Source organism: Trichosurus vulpecula, chromosome 7 (assembly GCF_011100635.1).
Source record: "Trichosurus vulpecula isolate mTriVul1 chromosome 7, mTriVul1.pri, whole genome shotgun sequence".
Lineage (NCBI taxonomy): Eukaryota > Metazoa > Chordata > Mammalia > Diprotodontia > Phalangeridae > Trichosurus > Trichosurus vulpecula.
The window spans coordinates 250,219,485-250,241,294 of record NC_050579.1 but is presented as its reverse complement, the minus strand read 5'-3'; the positions used below and the strand labels follow the sequence as shown (position 1 = coordinate 250,241,294).

General features: G+C 38.0%; 1 protein-coding gene across 1 annotated transcript in view; it reads left to right on the top strand.

Moving 5' to 3' along the window:
• The window catches only part of DNAH8 (dynein axonemal heavy chain 8), a 504,073-nt gene that overhangs the window by 73,664 nt on the left and 408,599 nt on the right, over positions 1-21,810 (top strand). The window contains exons 13-16 of the mRNA XM_036768363.1: positions 5,094-5,170; positions 7,110-7,209; positions 7,691-7,810; positions 12,003-12,138. Of these exons, the coding sequence (XP_036624258.1) occupies positions 5,094-5,170; positions 7,110-7,209; positions 7,691-7,810; positions 12,003-12,138 (433 nt within the window). The remainder of the gene's footprint in view (positions 1-5,093; positions 5,171-7,109; positions 7,210-7,690; positions 7,811-12,002; positions 12,139-21,810) is intronic.

Genomic DNA, 21,810 nt, shown 5'->3' with positions numbered 1-21,810 from the left:
CTTTGATTGAGTCTTACTAGGTGCTAAACTCCAGGCCCAAACCCCTATTAGGTGTAAAACCTTAGTGGGTGTGGATTGGCAACTAAGGTAGGGCCCAAGGTGGGGCTAACTCCTGGGAGGGCCTAGTTTACACGTCTGGGAGAGCAGAGGCTTTTTAAACCACGTGGGTTTAAGTCCGCCTCTTTGTGACGATTCTAGGTCACGTGGGTGAGTCACATGTGTGACTCACCCCTGACACTGAAAAAGATATAAAAAACAGGGGTTGGCTGTCTGTTCTCTGGAGCTCTCTTACTCACAGCAGTAGTGGCACGTGACTCTGGGCCAGCCCTTGTTCTGAGCTCCCGGGCTGAACCTAGATGTTGGTAACTATGAATTGTATTGGGTCTGTCTGTTGATGTTTGTAATTCGTTTGTATTTTGTTCTGAAGTTCAGGATGCTGGCTTTTTCCCCTGAACTAAGTGAATGCTGTCTGTATGCTGGATTAAAGTAAACTTGTCAACCTCTTCACCTTGCTTTCCTTATTGAGGCAGATCAAAAGAACCTGTGCTGTTGGCAGCTTTCTGGGTGCTGGCTGTGGGTGGATCTTACACCCTCACAGAAGCTGCTAGCTGGATTGTTGAAACAGGTGTCAACCTAATTTCTTTCATGCCTTGGGCAGGTGGCCCCATGATAACAATTAGTAAATTGTATCCTCCTGATTCATGTTTATTAAGATTTTAGCATATCTCCTCCTGGATCATGGGGAAAATAAAACCCTCCAGTCTCTATATCCAGATTCTCAGCTACTTTCTGTAGCTATACAACAAGGCAACTGTGGATGAAGGGAGAATATCGAGGGAACCCTAAAAATAATATGGTGAGTCTGTAAGGCAGCTTATATCTCACCTTTTGGGGTATAGATAGAATGCATTCCACTCCCCAGAAAGACATAAAGGGCAAGAATGAATATTCTTCAACTTTTGGTTTTTTAAAAAATGTTTTATTTATGCTCTTGAAAAAAAAGTTGTTCTCTATTCTGAATAATACCCCTTCCCAAGATGAACTATTCTTCTCATAAATAAATACAGTTAAGTAGAATAAACCAACACATTGGCCACTTCTTGAAAATGTATACCTCACTGTGCACCTGTAGCCTAGCATCACTTCTCAGGACTCACTCTTGGTCGCTGTATTGATCAGCATCATTGTTGTTTTCCTTTACATTATTGAGGTTAGGATGTCATTTGTTTTGAATCAAAGTCTTTAAAAGTTTCTCTGAAATTTTCAGAGCCGTTGTTTCTTACACAGCAGATGGTAGTTGTTTAACAAATGTTTATTGACTGTTGATTTTTGTAGGACTGCCAAAATGTGGCCTGCTATAGAATATTATTTGACAAGGCCTGCAGCTTTCCTTTTTGTATCTTTATTTAGGATGCCTTCCATTTGTGTGTGTAGATTGTCATAAAAATTTTGCAGATAGAAATAGGCATGTGAATTGTCTGTATTATAGTCTCTGGGTCATAAATATATATTTTTTAAAGTGTGACATTTTTCTAAGTCTGCTCCACTTTAAGATATGTTTTCAACTCCCCAAATTGTGTCATCTTAACCACAGGCCTCTTCGTGTCTACTTGGATTGTCTAGTCCAGCTATTCTTCCCAAATTTATTTTCTTCAGTGCCATTTCTGCTTTTTCAAGCAGTAGCTTGGGACAGGGATGTGAGAATTCACATGTGGGGATTTCACCGTCACTAATGGATCAAAGAATTTGTTACAGAAGTACTCACTGTTATTCATCTGAAGCCTGTAGGAGTCACTGAAGGCCTCAATATAAACTCAGCATTCGGTTTTTAAGTCCAGGGCAGTGGTCCCACAGGTTCACACCGTGCTTTTTCCCCTGCTGTTTTGGGGAGCTTTTTAGTGCTGACTATTAATGAAAGTCAATAAATCTCAGAACCCCAGGATTAGAGAAGAAATATTTTCTTTCCCTAATCATTGGGAAGAGAATGGCCTCTCTGCCTTCTAATTCACTCAGTAAAGTCTCAGTCACTGATTATTTCCCCTTATCCACAGGCTTTATAACAAACACTCACGATGCAACAAAACTTGAGTTTATCTTTATGTGGTGACAAAACTGATCACACAGGTATAAACAAATAAGATTTGAAAGAAGAGGAAAATGCCAAAAAGTAAATGATACAGGTTCACTAGGAAGAGATAAAAGTTTGGGGGATGAAAGGTAGATGCATTACTCGGTGGCCTTGGGGTAGGCACAGTCAGGCAATATCTGTCCTCAGATATCATTCTATACATTGGTTAGTGAGCAAGGGAAAGTTTCAGCCGCTTATACTTGTGATCAGTCCTAATAGCGTTGTCCTCTCCTTATGATTGGCTATCTAGCCTTTTTATGCTCCCCCTTCCCTTTTAGTTTAAAGCTCTTTTGATTGGATTCTGAAGATTCCAGGCAAACATATTTGATTAGTTCTTGTTGGCTTCACAGCATCCTTGACCAACAATCTGCCATTTCTATATTTCTGAGCCGTCACCTAGAAATTTGAAATCTTTGCTCAGAGGATGCCTTCTTAATTAGCCGTTTATTTTCCAAATCTTTGTTTTTCTTCCAAAGCACCATCTTTGGTCACCAACACTGATTAAAACACTATGGTATGAATTGCCAGAATGGGGTAGCAGTCGTCGGTTGACCAGTCTTAGAAGGGTATCATGTCGTGGTTGCATGGCCCAAGAAGGCCTCGGGCCTGTCCATTGTCATTGTCAGACTAACAAGCAGATGCTTCTTGGTTGGGAGTCATCAACTACAGCTGCTCGTTTCTTTTTCCTTATTGAATGGTATTTTCCCTGATAACACCTGTCACCTACAGAATTTGCCACCATGACTCAGCTGTCTTCTCATCAAGGAGCTTTCCTCTGCTCTGTCCCCTCTATTTTGGGGATGGTCCAGGGTAGCCCTCCTTTATTCCTCTCCTGGCTGTGCTTCTGACTGTGGATATGGCCACTATGCTGCTCTCTCTACTTTTGCCTCCATCCCAGCTCCCTTTTACGTATTATCTTTCTCCCATTAGAATGAGTAATTTATCCTTGAGGTCAGGGACTGCTTTTTTGCTTGTATTTGTATCCCCAGTGCTTTGCACAGTGCCTGGTACGTGCTTCATGCTTAATAAGTGTTTGTTGCCTAATTGTGGTTTTACATTATTATTTCTTGGAGAATGAGTGTTTTCTCTTCAGAAGGTACTATGCCCTTCTCTTTGAGAAGATTGTCATAAAAGCATCTCATATCTATTACTTAGATTAAAATATTTAGCATTCCTTTTTTCATATCTTTTTTGTGACATTCTTCTACCATCAACCTCCTGACATATATCAGGATTCACTTTCCTTTGTTAAATCTTTTTATCTTCTAATTTTTTAAAGAACAACTTTATTCTCCAATTACCTGTCAAATGGAGAGGTATTCCTCAAGCCTTGTTATTTTCTCTTTTTTAAGGAGGGAGGTCACCTTCTCCTTTTGACACAGCAGTTATTTGTGCAAAGACAAAAGACAAATATAATTTATTCTTAAATGTTACTGCAGAATTCTCTCTATTCTCAACTATTTCTGGAAGCAAGGTTCTCAGGCTTTTGTGAGTCTTGCTAGTGGCTCTTTTGGAGAGCTCCCCTAAAGAACTATCATCAAGATAACTATTGTATTGGTCCTCCAGTTTAAAGAAAGTGCTCTCTGATTCTGCTCCATTACTAATAGATTTGAAGTTTGCAAACTGTAACAGAAGCTGGCAGCAATGAGTAGAACATGGTCTCACTTTGAGCATGAGGGATTCAGTGAAACATGGGAGAATTTGTATAAAGTGACAAAGTGAAAAAAACAGAACCAAGAAAAAATTATATCCAGTGACTATAATTGATAAATAATCATATCAAAATACTTGGACTTCAATTAATTGTAATAAACAATCTTGTTTTGGAGAACTAATCAGGGAATGTGCGTTAGTATAGAGGATGGGGCTTAGGGATATGGAATACAGTATATACTGTTATAAGGGATTGCTTTGTCAGTTGTATTTTTTTTTCAGTTTTTCATTGCTCAAAGAAGACTTCAGTCTTTTGGGGGTATTTAAGGCAAAATGACTTAAAAACATATGTATAACATATATGTAATATTTTATAGATATAATTTATAGTGTACATTATAAAAAACAAAAAGTAATTTTTAAAGTGAGTAAATAAATGAATAAAGAGTTTTTTTTAAAAAAGGACATGGTCTCTTCTCATAACAACGGGCTCTCTGAAATTTGGAGACTATTAACTCCTGGCACTAGTGCTTGCTAGCTATGGCTATCTTGTGCTGTAGTACTGAGGCATCTTAGTTAAAGGCATCTTAGAAAAATCTGCTTGCTAGTAAATTAGTTTGTACTCTCAAGAAAAGCTAAGTATTGCAAAGGAAATGATCCTACTTATATTAACTTAGCAAAATCTATTAGCTATCATTCCATGAAGTTGAATATAATAGAAATAACATATTTAGGGAAAGAATTCAAACTGAAAATAAAATAAAATTCAAAAAAAGAACAGAAAAAAGAAACAGCATGATTATTTATGAGAAGCAGCGGACACTGGAGTTAGGAAGACCCAGGTTTGTTGGATACTTCATTGTTAAGTCATTTTCAGTCGTTTCTGAGTCTTTGTGACCCCATTTGGGATTTTCTTGGCAAAGATAACAGAATGGTTTGCTGTTTCCTTCTCCAGCTCATTTTATAGATGAGGAAACCGAGGTAAATGGTTAATTGACTTGCCCAGGGTCATACAGCTAGCAAGTGTCTTAGGCCAGATTTGAACTCAGGAATATGAGTCTTCCTGACATTCCTGACTCCAGGGCTGGCACACTATCCACTGTACCACTGAACCTTGAATACTTTAACCTTTCATTTTCAGGATTCCATTTGTCTCTTAAAAGTCTTTCCTCTATGGCTTCTGGTAGCTACATTTAAAGTCTGTTAGAAATACTATAATGCTATAAATAACAGTAATCTTTATTGATCACAAAATGAATATTTGCCATAATATATAATGCTATATAGTTCAAATATTAATATTTTATCTTAGGTACAAATACAAGCCTTCATGAGAAGTATTTTTGGGAAAATCTTGTCTTCTCAACATGCTCTTCACCAACTTCAGCGGTATTTATTAATTTGAATATAGCATAATTTAAAATGTGTTTGTAAATGAAACAGTTTTAAGTTTGGAAGTTTAAGTTCAGTTATCATGGTTATGACATTATCTATAACAATAATTTCAGAAAGTTATGATTAGTAATTATCCACAAAAAGCATAATATAACATATCTTTTTCATTGACAGTTTTATAAGGGGATTTCTTAACATAAAAAGACAATAAACATTTAATGTCTTATACTGAATATTATTTTTATACCATATAATCCAAATTGCTCATATATTTAAAGCAAATTCTTAATATGCTACAGTGGAGACAAATAATCTTTGACCAGCTTTATAGCTGGTACAGTTTCTCTCTCCCCTTTCCTTCTGTCTTTTCCTTCCTTCCTTCCTTTCCTGCCTTTTCTTCCTTCCTTCTTTCTCTCCTTCCTTTCTTTCTTCCTTCCTTCCTTCCTTCCTTCCACACAGAAATATTTACTTCAAGATACAACCACAAACATACAAACTTAATTACCCAACACATGTAACACATAATCTGTCCTACCCACCTCAGCATCTGTCTCTGGGAAAGAGAAGGGGATTAAGTCCATAGCTTAGCTTGATTCCTATAGAGCACAGTCCCAGTTTCTAGTCCAAAAACCTCTCAGGCTTATGTCCTAGGTACTTTTTAAGGCTTCCCTGCTGGGCTTCCAGTTGTACACCCTGTCTGCGGTCCTGGTTCCAAGGTCACTGTGACTTGAACTCCTGGGTCCATGAGGATCACCTCCAGCATCTGAAAATGAGGACAGACAGCACAGAACAGAAACAAATACTCCCAGGCCCATTTCTTGGAGCTGCAGTAAAAGAGCGGGAGCAGGAGAAGGGAAGTCTTTCCCCTCTCAGAAGTTCATTTCATGGTATCCTGACTGTGGGTGAACTAGGATCTTTACCCTCTGGGTACGATACTTGAAAGTGGCTGAAAAGAGCAGAAAAAAGGCTACAGTTTCTAATAGTAAAATCAGAATAAGTAGTTCCCATATTTTTTTTCATTTTATTGCCAAAAGGAAATGCAACTCTCTTCTCTTCCCCACAGAGCCAACCAGAACAGGCTGGTGGCAACTCTGTAATAACCACATGCACAAGTTGGTAGCAGGATCGGGGGCAAGCCGAGGCAGGAATAAGGGCCAAAGTGAATGGTTTCAATGGTCTTGTTAAAATTCTCCCCAGTGGCCATAACAACTGCTTTGAGAAACTAACTTAGGGTTGGCAGATGTGCTTTTTTGTTTTGGTCAGCAAGTCACAATCCGGAAATCATTTTCTTTTTCAGTAAATCGAGTATAAATTACTACTTACCTCAAGGGGTTGGTATTCAGATAAAATAATATTTAGAGGTGCTTTTAAAAAGTAAATATGTCATGAAAGCATGAAGATCCTAATCATTATTATAAATACCTAGCATTTATGTAGCGCTTTTAAGATTTGCAAAGGGCTTTTCAAATGTTATATCATTTTGGCCTCTCAACAATCTGGAAAAGTAAGTGCCATTATTATCCCCTTTTGTAGATGAGGAAAGTGAGGCAGATAGAGGCTAAGTGACTTGCCTAGGGTCACACAGCTGATAAATAACTGAGGCTGTTTTTGTACCTAAGGCTTCTTGACTTCAGGTCTAACACTATCTACCATACCACCTCGCTGCAAAACATACTATTGGACATTGATTTCAATGACTGCTGTGGCTATTTGGTGGCAGCTTATGTTGCCATAAATCCTATGACTAGTGCTTTCTGAATATCATTTTTTAAAATGTAGGATTGATAGGTGCATTCAGATTATGAGCATGTGTTAAATACATTAATAAATTCAGGTCAGTTCAGTTCTAACAACAAATTCTTAAATACATTTCATCAGTAGGTAAGTAGTAATCAAATAATTCATGAAATAATTCCATTTCAATTACTTTTAGGTTTCAAAGCCTGAATATTCCATGCCTTCAGTTAGAAATTGCACATACCGTTCAATGCATTCTTCAGTTTTATGTTGCTGAACTTGAATCTACAAAAAAGGTAAGCATTCTGTTCAAATTGGAAACTTGGAATAATATATTCATATAAAATATTTCTCTTGAAAATCTTTGATACCATTTGGCTTTTAGGCCCAAGATAATTCTTCAGGGCAATTAGTTGTATACCTCTTTACTACCCTGAAGAATTGATTTTGTTCCATAGGAGCCAGTTTTGCATTTTTGCCCATAGAGATGTATAATCTAGAGAAAGATTATTGTAGATTCATTGTAACCAGGTGCTTGCTCTTTTGTTTCTTCCTCAGAGTTGAGTATGGTGGTGGAAACATGTAGATGTGTGCAGGTGGGAGGTAGGCAAGAAAATGTATTATGGCATAGTTATGATTGAGATTCAGGTTGTTGGCCATGATGTTCCATGCTTTAGTGGGAGCAACCATAGATGGTATATTGGTTTAACAGTGGGAAAATTAATGTGTACCATTATGTTTATCATCATATATTTGACAGCAGTTTTTAAATTATAGCTTTATCTTGCTAATAAAGAAGATCCTCCCCTTGCCAGAAACATGCCTCCTGTAGCAGGGAAGATACTATGGGTGAGGCAGCTTTACCGGCGGATTAGTGAGCCAATCAACTACTTTTATGTAAGCTGATAGTTATGTTATACATATGACATTGCTTTGACTAACTAATATGTTGTTCCATTTAATGAAACTTCTTACATTAAATGTGCTTTAACCCTTGCTATTATCTTAAAATCTTATATCACATCCTATAGATACAGGGGCCCTAATTTAATATTTGATGCATTACTATACACACATACATACATACATACATACATAAATATATATAATTTTTCCTAATTACATGTTAAAACTTTTTTAAACATTTGGTTTTTGTAAAGTTTTGAGTTCCAAATTCTATCTCTCCCCTCCTCCCTGAGATGGTAAGCAAGCAGATATAGGTTATACATGTGCAGTTATGTAAAACATTTTCATATTAGTCATTTTGTACAAGAAGACTCAAATAAAAGGAAAAGAAATGAAATAAAGAAAGTGAAAAATGGCATGCTTCAGTCTGTATTCAAACAATGTCAATTCTTTCTCTGGAGGCAGATAGCATGCCTCATCATTAGTCCTTTGGGATTGTCTTGGATCACTGTATTGCTGAGAATAGCTAAGTTATTCACACTTCTTCATCACATAATACTGCTGTTACTGTGTACAACATCCTGGTTCTGCTCACTTTTCATCAGTTCATGTAAATCTTTCCAGGTTTTTCCTGAAATCATCCTGTTTGTCATTTCTTATAGTATAATGATACTCCATCACAATCATATAGCATAGCTTCTTTAGCCATTTCCCAATTGATGGGCCTCCCTTCAACTTCCAATTCTTAGCAACCACAAAAAGAGCTGCTATAAATATTTTTGTACAAATAGGTCCTTTTCCCTTTTTTGTTGTCTTTGGCAAACAGACCTAGCGCTGGTATTGCTGGTTCAAAGGGTATGCACAGTTTTATAGCCCTTTGGGCATAGTCCAGATTGCTCTGCAAAATGGGTGGATCAGTTCACATCTCCACCAATAGTACATTAATGCCCCAGTTTTCCCACATTCCCTCCAGAGTCCATCATTTTCCTTCTTTGTAATATTAGCCAATTTGATAGGTGTGAGGTGGTACCTCAGAAATGTTCTAATTTGCATTTCTCTAATCGGTGATTTTGAACATTTTTTTCCTATGCCTATAGATAACTTTGATTTCTTCATTTGAAAACTGCCTATTCATATGCTTTGACCACTTATCAATTGGAGAATGATTTATATTTTTATAAATTTGACTCAGTCTGCTATGTAATAGAAATGAGTCCTCTATTAGAGGTAATTGTTGCAAAAATTTCCTCCAGTTTCTGCTTTTCTTTTAATTTTGGTTACATTGCTTTCGTTTGTGTAAAACCTTTTGAATTTTATATAATCAAAATGATCTGTTTTACATTTTGTAATGCCCTCTATATTTTTTTTGGTCCTAAATTCTTCCCTTTGTCAACAGATCTGACAAATAAACTATCCCATGCTTTCCTAATTAGCTTATGATATTACTCTTTATCTGTAAATCATGTACCCATTTTGACCTTATCTTGATATATGGTGTTAGATATTGTCGGTACATAGTTTCTGCCATACTATTTTCCAATTTTCTCAGAAGTTTTTGTCAAATAATGAATTTTTGTTCCAAAAGCTTGGATCTTTGGGTTTATATGTACTAGAATGCTATGGGCATTTACTATAATGTAATGTGTAATGTAATAATGTAATCAATTCCATTGATCCACCACTCTATTTCTTAGACAGTGCCAGATCATTTTGATAATTACTGCTTTATAATACAGTTTGAGGTGTGGTACACACAGGCCACCTTCCTTCACATTTTTTAAAATTGATTTCCTTGATATCCTTGACCAAAATTTTGTTCTTCCAGATGAATTTTATTATTTTTCTAGCTTTATAAAATCATTTCTTTCATTTTTTGATTGTTATGGCATTGAATAAATAGATTAATTTAGGGTAGAATTATCATTTTTATTATATTGGCTCTGCCTACTCATGAGCAATTAGTATTTTTCCAATTGATGCATTACTTTTGCACTGAGTTCACAAAAGAGGTGGCGAAGGATCATCATTACAAAAGCTCTGCAAGCACATATATTCTTAATGGTTCTGGTAGCAAATTAAAGGATTTAGAGCTGGAATGGGCCAGAGTGATCATAAATATAACCTCCCTATTTTATAGAAGCAGCAGCTATGTTTGTGTGATTTCCCGAAAAATCTTGGTACCTTTATAAATCAAAAGCATAATAGTTATTGTCCTCTAATTACTCCCTAAGGAATTCTATCAAAAGGTCACTGTGATCCAGCATAGCACTAGTAGTTAGAAGACCTTTCTTTCAGGCTGGGCTTTGCCTCTTTGCCTGTGTGACCTAGGGCAAGCCATTTAACTTCTGTGAGACTTATCTCTAAAATGTTTCTTCATTTGTAAAATAGGGGTAATAGGACTTTCATCACCTTACAGGATCATTTTAAGGAAAAATGCCCCAAATTATAAAGACTTTTTTAAATTCAAGATTTTAAAAATTATGATCTTAACTTGCAACAAATACAAATATTCAGATTCGTAAACAAGAACAAAAATGATTGTACATGAAATCATAAACTTCCACATTTATAATTTCTTTTATAAAAATTATGAACATTAACATGGTAGTAATGAAATAATCTGTTTTTTCTGAAATTCTTTTTCTCTTCAGCCTGTTTTCTAAGTTTTGTTTTTATTATTATTTACATCGTTATAGTCAGCATTTATTCTGCTGTTTTGGTCTTTGTTCTGTATCACTTCTCATGTGTATATTCTGCATGTATTTCTTATGGCATGAAAATAATTTATTACTTGCTTCTAACACAGCTTGCTGTCCAACTTGTCAATATCCTTCCTAAAATATAGCACCCCAGACTGAACAGAGTGCTATAGATATAATCTGGAAAGGGCACAGCCCACAGAAGGACTAACATCTCCTTCATCCTAGACACCATCTCTCTTAATGGATCTTTTTTAGCTGCTTATCGTACTGTTGATTCATAGTGAGCTTGTAGTCCACTAAAACCCTTAGATCTTTTTTAGATAACACTGTCAAACCTTCCCTCCTCTCTGCTCCTGCTGTTTGGTATTTTTAATAATAATAATAGCTAACTTCATATTGTGCTTACTATGTGCCAGGCCCGTTACAATTATTATCTCCTTTGATCATCACAAACAACCCTGGGAGACAGGGGCTATTATTATCCCCATTTTACAGTTGAGGAAACTGAAGCAAATAGCAGTTTAAGTGATGCGCCCAGGTTCATACAGCAGGTCTTCCTGACTCCAGGCTCATATTTGTGAAGTTGATTTTTTGAAGCACAAGTATAGAATTTTATATTTATTCCTATTAAATGTCGTGTTTTAAAATTGATCCTATTGTTAAAATCTTTCTTTTGTTGCCCTCTTCTCTCCTCTGATACCACCTCTCTAATGCAGGCCTTCATCACCCCACGCCTCAGTTATTGGAATAGCCTGCCTCAAGTCTCTCCCCACTCCAATCCCCATTCAGCCACTAAAGTGATTTTCCTGAAATGCAGGTCTGAACATCTCATACACAGATAAACACACACACACACACACACACACACACACACACACACACACTAAATTCCAGTGGCTTTCTGTTGCCTGCAGGATCAAATACGAAACACTCTGTTTGGCATTCAAAACCCTAGCCCCTTCCTGCCTTTCTAGTGTTCTCGATACCCTACTCCCTAACATGTATTTTTTGATCCAGTAACCCTGGCCTCCTGGCTGTTCCACTAATAAGATGCTCCAGACACTCTCTCTGGCTGTCCCCCATGCCTGGAATGCTCTCTCTCCTCTGCTCCAACTACTGACTTCTCTCGCTTCCTTTAAGTCCCAACTAAAATCCCAACTTCTACAGGAAGCCCTTCCCAACCTCTTTTAATTCCAGTGCCTTCACTCTACTAATTATTTTCTCTTTATCCTATATACGGCTTGCTTTGTATGTATTTGTTTTCATATACCATCTCTCCCTTTATATTGTAAGTTCCTTGAGGGCAGAAACTGTGTTTTGCCTCTTTTTTGTGTCTCAAGAGCTCAGCACAGTGCCTGGCACATGGTAAGCATTTAATAGATGTTTACTGAATTGAACTGATATTTTGAAAAAACTAGCTTCTAAGAACAATCAGTAATTAACACTTCCTTTTTTCAAAAAAACCCCAAACCCCAAAACAGAATAATTCAGACATCTTGAAAAGTCCAGAGGGCAAAGCAGTTATTCGACAATACAACAAAATTTCCTATGTTTTAGTGGAATTTGAAGTACTCTATCATACAGCCTGGGTCAAAGAGATCTCACAGTTACAATATGGTATGTATGTAGTTATGTAAGAAAAAAATTATATGCTTTTGGATTTATGTCAAATGATTTTGAATGGTTTCATAGTTATGTTTAAATTGCATTAAATTAAATATGTTTGCAGTCATCAGAATTCTTATTTATTAAATGAACATTTCAGTCATCCATGATTACAAGTGTCTGAGTACCTCTAGCCCCTCTCCAACTTGTATTTCCAGGAAGTGAAATGTGGTACCTGGAACCAAGGAATCAGACAAGAAAACTAAAGGGAAAGCAGGTACAGAAGACGTATGTAAATCGGGGGTTATTAACTCTTTTTGAGTCATACACCCCTTTGGCAGTCTGGTGAAGCCCATATATGTCTTCTAAGGCTAATGTTTTTAAATGCATAAAATAAAATAACATAGGATTACAAGGGAAACCACCTATATTGAAATACAGTTACCAATATTTTTTTAAAAAATTGTCAAACCTCTCCCCTGAAATCTATCTATGGGCCCCTGGGTTAAAGACTTCTGATGTAAAGGGTCTATATTTCTGCCTAGCCACAGGCCCTACCCATCTGTGCCTCTATTAAAAGCAACAGCTTTGTCCATGGCTTGGCAATTTAGAAGTAGAGCTTAAGAACATATGAGAAGAATTATCAATATAACTTAAGTTTTATATCTACACCGAAAGGCTGTTCCAACCCAAGGAAAAGTATTCCTTTAATTAATCATATTAGTAATGAGAAAATAGTAAATATTATATGATGATTTCACAAGTACAGAATTTGAGAATTAGAAGGAACCACCACATCCATCAGTCCATATACAAAAGGAATTCCCACTACAACACAGCAGAAAATTTGTCATTTAGTCTCTGCTTGAACATCTGCAATAAGGGAGAACCCACTGCCTCTCTTGATATCAAACCTAAATTGGCCTCTAAATTGACCCACCATCTGGGTCAAACAGAAAAAAAAAATTCTTCCTCTATATGACAGCCCTTCAAATACTTGAACAAAGCTTTAATATTCCCTTAGACTCTTCTCTTCTTCAGCTTGAACATGCTTAATTTCTTCAAGCCATCTTCATGTGACAAGACACTAAAGGTGTTTTCATATGCTCTCCTTTGGACCCTATCCAGCTTACCAATGTTCTTTTTGAAGTGTGGTACCCACAACTGAACACAGTACTACAGATGAAGTATGACAAGAGCAGAGCATAGAGAAACTATCATCTCCCTTTTTCCTGTAAGCTATTTATGCCCTCCCTGAATAGAGCCCAAGATTATATTAGCTTTCTTGGCTGCTACACCCTTACTGCTTATACATACTGAAATTACCCAGGTATTTTTCAGAATAACATGCTTCCTCCATCTTATCTTTGTGAAGTTGATTTTTTGTATTCAAGTGCAAGACTTTAAATTTATCCTGTTGAAATACTTTTGTTTTTAATTTATTTGTTTAATATATTTAGTTTTCAGCATTGATTTTCACAAGAGTTTAAATTACGAACTTTCTCCCCATTTCTATCCTCCTGCCCACTCCAAGATGGCGTATATTCTGGTTGCCCCGTTCCCCAGTCAGCCCTCCCTCCTGTCACCCCACTCCCCTCCCATCTCCTTTTCCCTTCCTTTCTTGTAGGGCAAGATAAATTTCTATGCCCCATTGCCTGTGTATCTTATTTCCTAGTTGCATGCAAAAACTTTTTTTTTGTTTTTGAACATCTGTTTTTAGAACTTTGAGTTCCAAATTCTCTCTCCCCTTTCTTCCCCACCCACCCTGCCTAAGAAGGCAAGCAATTCAACATAGGCCACATGTGTATCATTATGTAAAACCCTTCCACAGTACTCATGTTGTGAAAGACTAACTATATTTTGCTCCTCCCTAACCTATCCTCCGTTATTGAATTTTCTCCCTTGACCCTGTCCCTTTTCGAAAGTGTTTGTTTTTGATTACCTCCTACCCCTATCTGCCCTCCCTTCTATCATCCCCCCTTTTTTGTCTTCTTCCTCCTTCTTTCATGTGGGGTAAGATACCCAATTGAATGTGTATGGTATTCCCTTCTCAGGTCAAATCCGATGAGAGCAAGATTCACTCATTCCCCCTCACCTGCCCCCTCTTCCCTTCGTACAGAACTGCTTTTTCTTGCCACTTTTATGTGAGATAATTTACTCCATTCTATCTTTCCCTTTCTCTCTCTCTCAATATATTCCTCTCTCATCCCTTAATTTGATTTTATTTTTTTAGATATCCCTTCTTATTCAACTCACCCTGTGCCCTCTGTCTATATATATATATACATATATGTATGTATATATATACACATATATATATACACATACATATATACATACACACACACACACACATATATATACATACGCATATATGTGCGTATTCCCTTCAGCTACTCTAATACTGAGGTCTCATGAATCATACACATCATCTTTCCATGTAGGAATGTAAACAAAACAGTTCACCTTTAGTAAGTCCCTTGCAATTTCTTTTTCTTGTTTACCTTTTCAAGCTTCTCTTGATTCTTGTGTTTGAAAGTCAGATTTTCTATTCAGCTCTGGTCTTTTCACTGAGAAAGCTTGGAAGTCCTCTATTTTATTGAAAATTCATATTTTGCCTTGGAGCATGATACTCAGTTTTGCTGGGTAGGTGATTCTTGGTTTTAATCCTAGCTTCATTGGCCTGCAGAATATCATATTCCAAGCCCTTCAATCCTTTAATGTAGAAGCTGCTAAATCTTGTGTTATTCTGATTGTGTTTCCACAATACTCAAATTGTTTCTTTCTGGCTGCTTGCAGTATTTTCTCCTTGATCTGGGAGCTCTGGAATTTGGCGACAATATTCCTAGGAGTTTTCTTTTTGGAATCTTTTTGAGGAAGCAATCTGTGGATTCTTTCAATTTCTATTTTGCCCTGTGGCTCTAGAGTATCAGGGCAGTTCTCCTTGATAATTTCTTGAAAGATGATATCTAGGCTCTTTTTTTGATCATGGCTTTCAGGTAGTCCAATAATTTTTAAATTATCTCTCCTGGATCTATTTTCCAGCTCAGTGGTTTTTCCAGTGAGATATCTCCCATTGTGTTCCATTTTTTCATTCCTTTGGTTCTGTTTTATAATATCTTGATTTTTCCTAAAGTCACTAGCTTCCACTTGCTCCAGTCTAATTTTTAAGGTAATATTTTCTTCAGTGGTCTTTTGGACCTCCTTTTCCATTTGGCTAATTCTGTCTTTCAAGGCATTCTTCTCCTCATTGGCTTTTTGGAGCTCTTTTGCCATTTGAGTTAGTCTATTTTTTAAGGTGTTGTTTTCTTCGGTGTATTTTTCAACATTTTTTGGGTCTCCTTTAGCAAGTCCTTGACTTGTTTTTCATGGTTTTCTTGCATCACTCTCGTTTCTCTCCCAATTTTTCCTCCCCTTTTCTAACTTGCTTTTCCAAGTCCTTTTTGAGCTCTTCCATGGCCTGAGACCAGTTCATGTTTTTCTTGGAGGCTTTTGATGAAGGCTCATTGACTTTGTTGACTTCTTCTTGCTGTATGTTTTGGTCTTCTTTGTCACCAAAGAAAGATTCCAAAGTCTGAGACTGAACCTGAGTCTGCCATGTTCCCAGCCAACTGACTTGACCCTTGAGTTTTTCATCGGGCTTTGACTGCTTGTAGAGTAGAGAGTACTTTGTTCCAAGCTTGAGGGGATGTGCTGTTGTTTTCAGAGCTATTTCTATACAGCCAGTTCTGCCACACCAGCACTCCTTCTTCCCCAAGAACCGCCAAGCCATACTGGACTCAGATCTTAAGCAGGCTCTGCACTCCCACTCTGATCCGCCACTTAATTCCTCCCACCATGTGGGGAAGGAAGCAACTGCAGCTGTAGTTCTGTAGCTGCACCACCTCCACTGTCTCTAGGGTGGTGGCCGAACCATTAACTCCTTTCACTCCCTGCAGCTTTCCCCGCTAATCTTCTCTGTTGTCTTTGGTGTTTGTGGTTTGAGAAGTCTGGTAACTGCCACAGCTCACTGACTCAGGGCGCTAGGGCCTGTTCCACCTGGCTCCTGGTCTGGTTGGTCCTGCCGCAGCTCATGCTGGGCTCCACTCCGCTCTGCTCCCAGCTTCGTGTGTGATAGGCTTCACCCAGTGAACATCCAGGCTGTCCTGGGCTGGAGCCCTGCTTCCCTTTTTCCATTTTGTGGGTTCCGCAGTTCTAGAATATGTTCAGAGCCATTTTTTTATAGGTTTTTGGAGGAACCTGGTGGGGAGCTCATGCAAGTCCCTGCTTTCCAGTTGTCATCTTGGCTCCTTCCCCTATCCTGTTGAATTTCATCTTATTAGATGCAGTCCGGTGCTTTTGCCTGTCGAGATTTTTTTAGGTCTTGACTGTCATCCAGTGTGTTATTAGTTACCCCTTCAAGTTTGGTATCATTTACAAAGTTGTTGAAAGGTGTAGATCAAAGGTCATTGATTAAAATGAAAACAGCAAGAGGCCAAGCACAGATCCCTTAATTACTGCATTGGAAGATGTCCTGACACGTTGACATTGAACCATTAGCAGCTCTTTAATTCTGGCCATCCAATGAGGTCTGAATTCATCTAAATTATATTTTTGTTAATTCATATCACTGTATCTTCTCTACAAGAATAATATGAGATACTGTGTCAAACGCTTTGCTAAATTCTAAACTCTATCTACAGAATCCCCCTCATTTGTTTAGTTTAGTAACTTGTCAAAAAAGGAAATGAGATTATTCTGGGATGAACTTTCCTTGATGAAGCATGCTGGCTTTTTGTAATACTTTCCTGTCTAGATATTCAACTCCCTGTAATGATTCATTCTATAATTTCCCCCAGGAGCCAAAGTTGAGAGTCTATAGCTTATAGACTCTATCCTCCTTTTTTGAAAATTGGAGCAATGTTTGGTTTCTTCAGTCTTTTGGCACCTCTCCCATTTTCTGTGATCTTTCAGATATCCCCCAAAGTGACTTCACAATCACACCAGCCACTTTTCGGGGCCTATAGGTACAGCTCATCTGAGCTAGACGACTTGAATTCATCAAAGTCAGCTAGGTCCTCTCCTACTCTGATCTTTGTCATCTTTGTCTCTTTCAGTCATTTCTGTCCCATGGTTTCCACTGTGTCCATCTTCATGGCAGAGAAAATAGAAATAAAAATGTTATAGATAATTTCAATAGATGCTAAAAAGGCATTTGATAAAACTCAGTAGGTATTCTGGATGAAATTTATCTCAGCACTTTGTGACTTCATTGATTTGAGTAGTCCCTTCACTAACCAGATTATTGTTGTTCAGTTGCTTCAGTTGTGTCTGACTCTTTGTAATGGCGCTATGTGGGATTTTCTTGGAAAAGACACTGGAGTGGTTTGCAGTTTCCTTCTTCAGCTCATTTTACAGATGAAGAAACTGAGGCAAATAGGGTTAAGCTACTTGCCCAGAGTCATACAACTAGTAAGCGTCTGAGGCCGAATTTGAATTCAGATCTTCCTGACTCCAGGCTGAGCACTGTATCCACTGAGCCACCTAGCTACCCAACCATATTACAGAATCTCTGTAACCTTAGTTGGATAGTCTTCATGACATAAGACCAAATGAAACAAAAATAACAAAAACCTTCACCTTTTGGCTAACCCTGGTGATGGGCCTCTTCTTGTTTATCTCTGTTGGTCCCTAGAAGATAGATACACAGTTCATTGCAGGACTCATATTTTAACCCTTCCTATTTGGTAGGATCTGTCAGAGAATTCAGTTCCTTACATAGCCTTTAAAAATCCAGGCATCAGAGAAGGACTTGAAGGAGTTAACTGTGGAGGATGTTTTTTTTTCCTTAATCTATAAAGAGTTAACTATTTAAGACCAAGAAGCAGCATTATACTCAATTGAGGCACATTCCCTTTTAAAAACAGTAACAAGACAAGGATTATCTTCATCACCCCATGATTATATGCACAATGTCCCAGAAGTCTTAGTGTACTTTTAAACTAAGCTTTAGTAGTTTAAAAGTGCACTCAACCTTTTGAATACTATCTATAGTACTAGAAAAGGCATAAAGAAATATAAATGTCGCTTTTTCAGATGACCTGATTGCACACCTAGAAAATAAAATAAATCAGTAAAAAATTAATAGTAGTAACAAATTAGTGAAGTTGTCAAAGACTATAAGATAAATTCACAAAAATCAATTGTATTTCTACAAACTAGTGACACAGATCTAGAAAATGCAATGAAAAAATGAATTCTTTTCACAATAATGATAACAGAAACTATTAAACACTCAGATATTAGTTTAACTTAGGACAGAAGAGATTTATTCCAAGAAAACCATAAGTCTTATTGGAGAAATAAAGGAAAACATGAATAAATGGAGAGCTATAACCAGCTCTTGGCTAGGAACATTAATATCATAAATATGACAATATTCCACAAGCTAATATATAGATATAATATCAAATAAAATTGCTACGTGATATTTTATAGAAATTGATAAACTGATAGTGATTACTGGGTTTTGAAACATATTACAAAATGACAGTTATCACAAGCATATAGCATTTGGGTTAAAAAAATTAATAGAATGGAGATTCCAGCAATAGATTTAAACTGTATTAATAACTTAATATATGACAAACCAGATGCAACACAAACAGTGGGCAAATGAATCACCATTGAATAAATGCTTTGGGGACAATTGAATTCCTACTATATGCTGCAATAAATTCCAGATGTGTCAAAGAGTTAAACAGTTTTTAAAAATCCATTAAAACAGCAGAAGAAAATGGAATAACGTATTTATGCCATTTATAGAGGGGAAAATAAATTCAAGACTATTAAAGAAGTGGAAGATAGATTTCATAAAAGAGGAGTGTTAGAGTGGCTGAGAATCTGTTCATCTAGTCCAGACATAGGCTCAGAGTGGTAGCTGACTTTCCCAAGGTCAGACAGATGGGAGCCAGCAGCAGATGAAGGAGCTGAACATGATTACTGCCCTTACTCCAAGTCCAATATTGCATATAGCCACATAAATATAGTTTAATATCTAAAGATAAGATGTATTTACATAATTTAATCTATAATAATTATATAAATATCACTAGGAACCCAACAGAATGAATGAGAAAAATACTCCAAAAATGTGCCATGTTTATTATCCAAAGTACATAAAAAATTACACAACACGTGAGATAAGCCGTCTTGATCAGTGGTCAAAAGAGATGAACACACAGTTTGCATATATGTGTAACTCTTGTGTCAGTGACTCATATGAGACAAAGGGCTTGGATATACTTGGGGGATATCATTCACTTCTCTGACTCCTTTTTTACCTCCCCCCCCCGAATGAGAACATCACAGTACCTTCCACTGTGTTGTTGCTGGACTCCCATGGCACGCACCTGCCAATAGCTTAGCGTTTATGTACCAGATTGCCTTGTATAAGTTATCTCACTTGATCCTCGCAGCACCCTGTAATGAAACTCAGGCCAAGAGGGATTTTTACCTGTCCGGGGGTAACATAACTAGTAAGTGTCTAAGGCAGAGTTTGAATTCTGGTCTTCTAGGCTCCTGGGACAGCCAGGTGGTTCAGTACCAGGCCTGGAGTTAGGAACACCCAAGTTAAAATGTGGCCTTGGGTGTGGAACCTGTGGCCCTGAGGCCACATGTGGCCCTCTAGGTCCTCAATTACGGACCTTTGACTGAATCCAAACTTCACAGAACAAATTCCCTTCATAAAAGGACTCTAGACTAATAAAAGTATTTGTCCTGTGAAGTTTGGATTCAATCAGAGGGCCGGACTTGAGGACCTAGAGGGCTACATGTGGCCTTGGCCACAGGTTCCCATCCCTGCCTCAGACACTTACTAGCTGTGTGACCCTGGGCAAATCGCTTAACTCTGCTTGTCTCAGTTCCTGTTCTGTAAAAGGAGCTGGAGAAGGACATGGGAAACCACTCCAGTATCTCTGCCAAGAAAACCCCAAATGGGATCACCAGTCAGACAGGATTGAAACAACTGAACAACTCCTTCCTGATTCCAGGCCCACTGCTTTAGTCACTGAGCCGCCAGCTACCAATGATTTTCTTGACTTCAAAGAATCAAAAGGTTTTTTCTCCGTTATGAGCAAAAGAAAACAAACAGATGTCATGGAATGCAATAAGCATCCCATAGCCCCTTCCCAGGTACCTAGCAAGCCTTAGGTACTTGCAGTAGCTCTTCTGTCCTCTCCTCCTTGGTGACAGTGACGTTCTGCCTGGTTCCTCTGGTGTCCTCCCTTCCCTCCCTCTTGTCCTTCCACCTGAAATTCTCTGCATCTCCCAGCAGAGTAGGGAGGCACCTTCAGATGGGCGAGGTGGGAGAGACTCTCACCCCTGCTGCCACTGGTCTGTGGCCTTATGCACCACTCTCTGCCCTACTGGAGCAAACAACTATGGACAAAGTGGAGATAATCACAGAGGGAAGAGCTAGGGATGAGGTAGAGTCTGGAGGTGGTTCTTTTAGGAAATGGGATTTTAGCTGACAGAAACCAGGCAGGTCAGGACTTAAGAGGGGACAAGGAAGAATGTTCCAGGTATAGGGGATAGCCTGAGAGGGCCAAAAGATCAGGAGGCCCGGGTCGCTTCCTTGAAGAGTATGTGGCAGGGAATGAAGTGAAAGAAGACTGGAAAGGCAGGAGGGGAATAGGTTATGGAGAACTTTGAATGTCAGATAGAGCATTCTGTATTTTATCCTGAAGGCAATAGGGAGCTACTGAAGATTATTGAGTGGGGTAACATGATCTGATCTGTACTTTTGTAAAAGTCACTTTAGTGGTTGAATAGAGGGTGAGTAGGGAACAGACTTGAGGTGGGCAGATGCATCAGCAAGCTATTGCAGTGGTTCAGGCATTAGGTGATGAGGGCCTTCGCTAGAAGAGAACGGGCAATACCATTCCCTAGGGAATTCACAAGATCATGGACCTCACACCATCCAGCAATCTCTACCTTGACAGAAAGTTGGATCAAAGTGAAATTCAGGGCATGAAACCCGTTTCCTCCCAGCATTTGGCAGCACCTTTTCTACCCATACCAGAATTTTGCACAGATCTTCTGACTTCTTCAGTGCTCCTAGCTCCCAGTTCCCATCTTCCCCAAAACCCCAGTGTCTCGTCTGGCTCCTGAGTTTGTCTGGGGTCAAAAATTACCCAGGCCACTTTATCCCTACTCCGGAATAGGGTGATTGGATTAGGAGGGGCAAGGCAAAAGGGGGTGGGAGAAGAGAATTTGGGGGGGATGAGAGGAGAGCTAAACAAGTTAGGACAGGCCCAGAAAAAAAGTTTCAATTTCCTATAGGTGAGAAAATACAGGCGACAAATCAGGATAAGAGAAAATACATAACCTCACTGACAAAGAAATGCAAATTAAAACAACTTCATAGTACTGTTATATACCAACTTAACCTTAACTTGTAAACTTCACTGTTGTATACCAGTTTAACTTTATAAAAGTAAAAATCCATCATAACAGCATGATGAAATATTTATATCAATTATCAATGGTACTATACATGGTTTCAATCTTTCTGGATAGTCTTTGGCATTATATAATAGCTAAAAGGAAACAGTCATATCCTTTGAGAATATGACCCAAGGAAATGACCCAAAAGGAAAATAAATACTAGATTTGGGAAAAAAAGAAATAGAAACCAACAACATA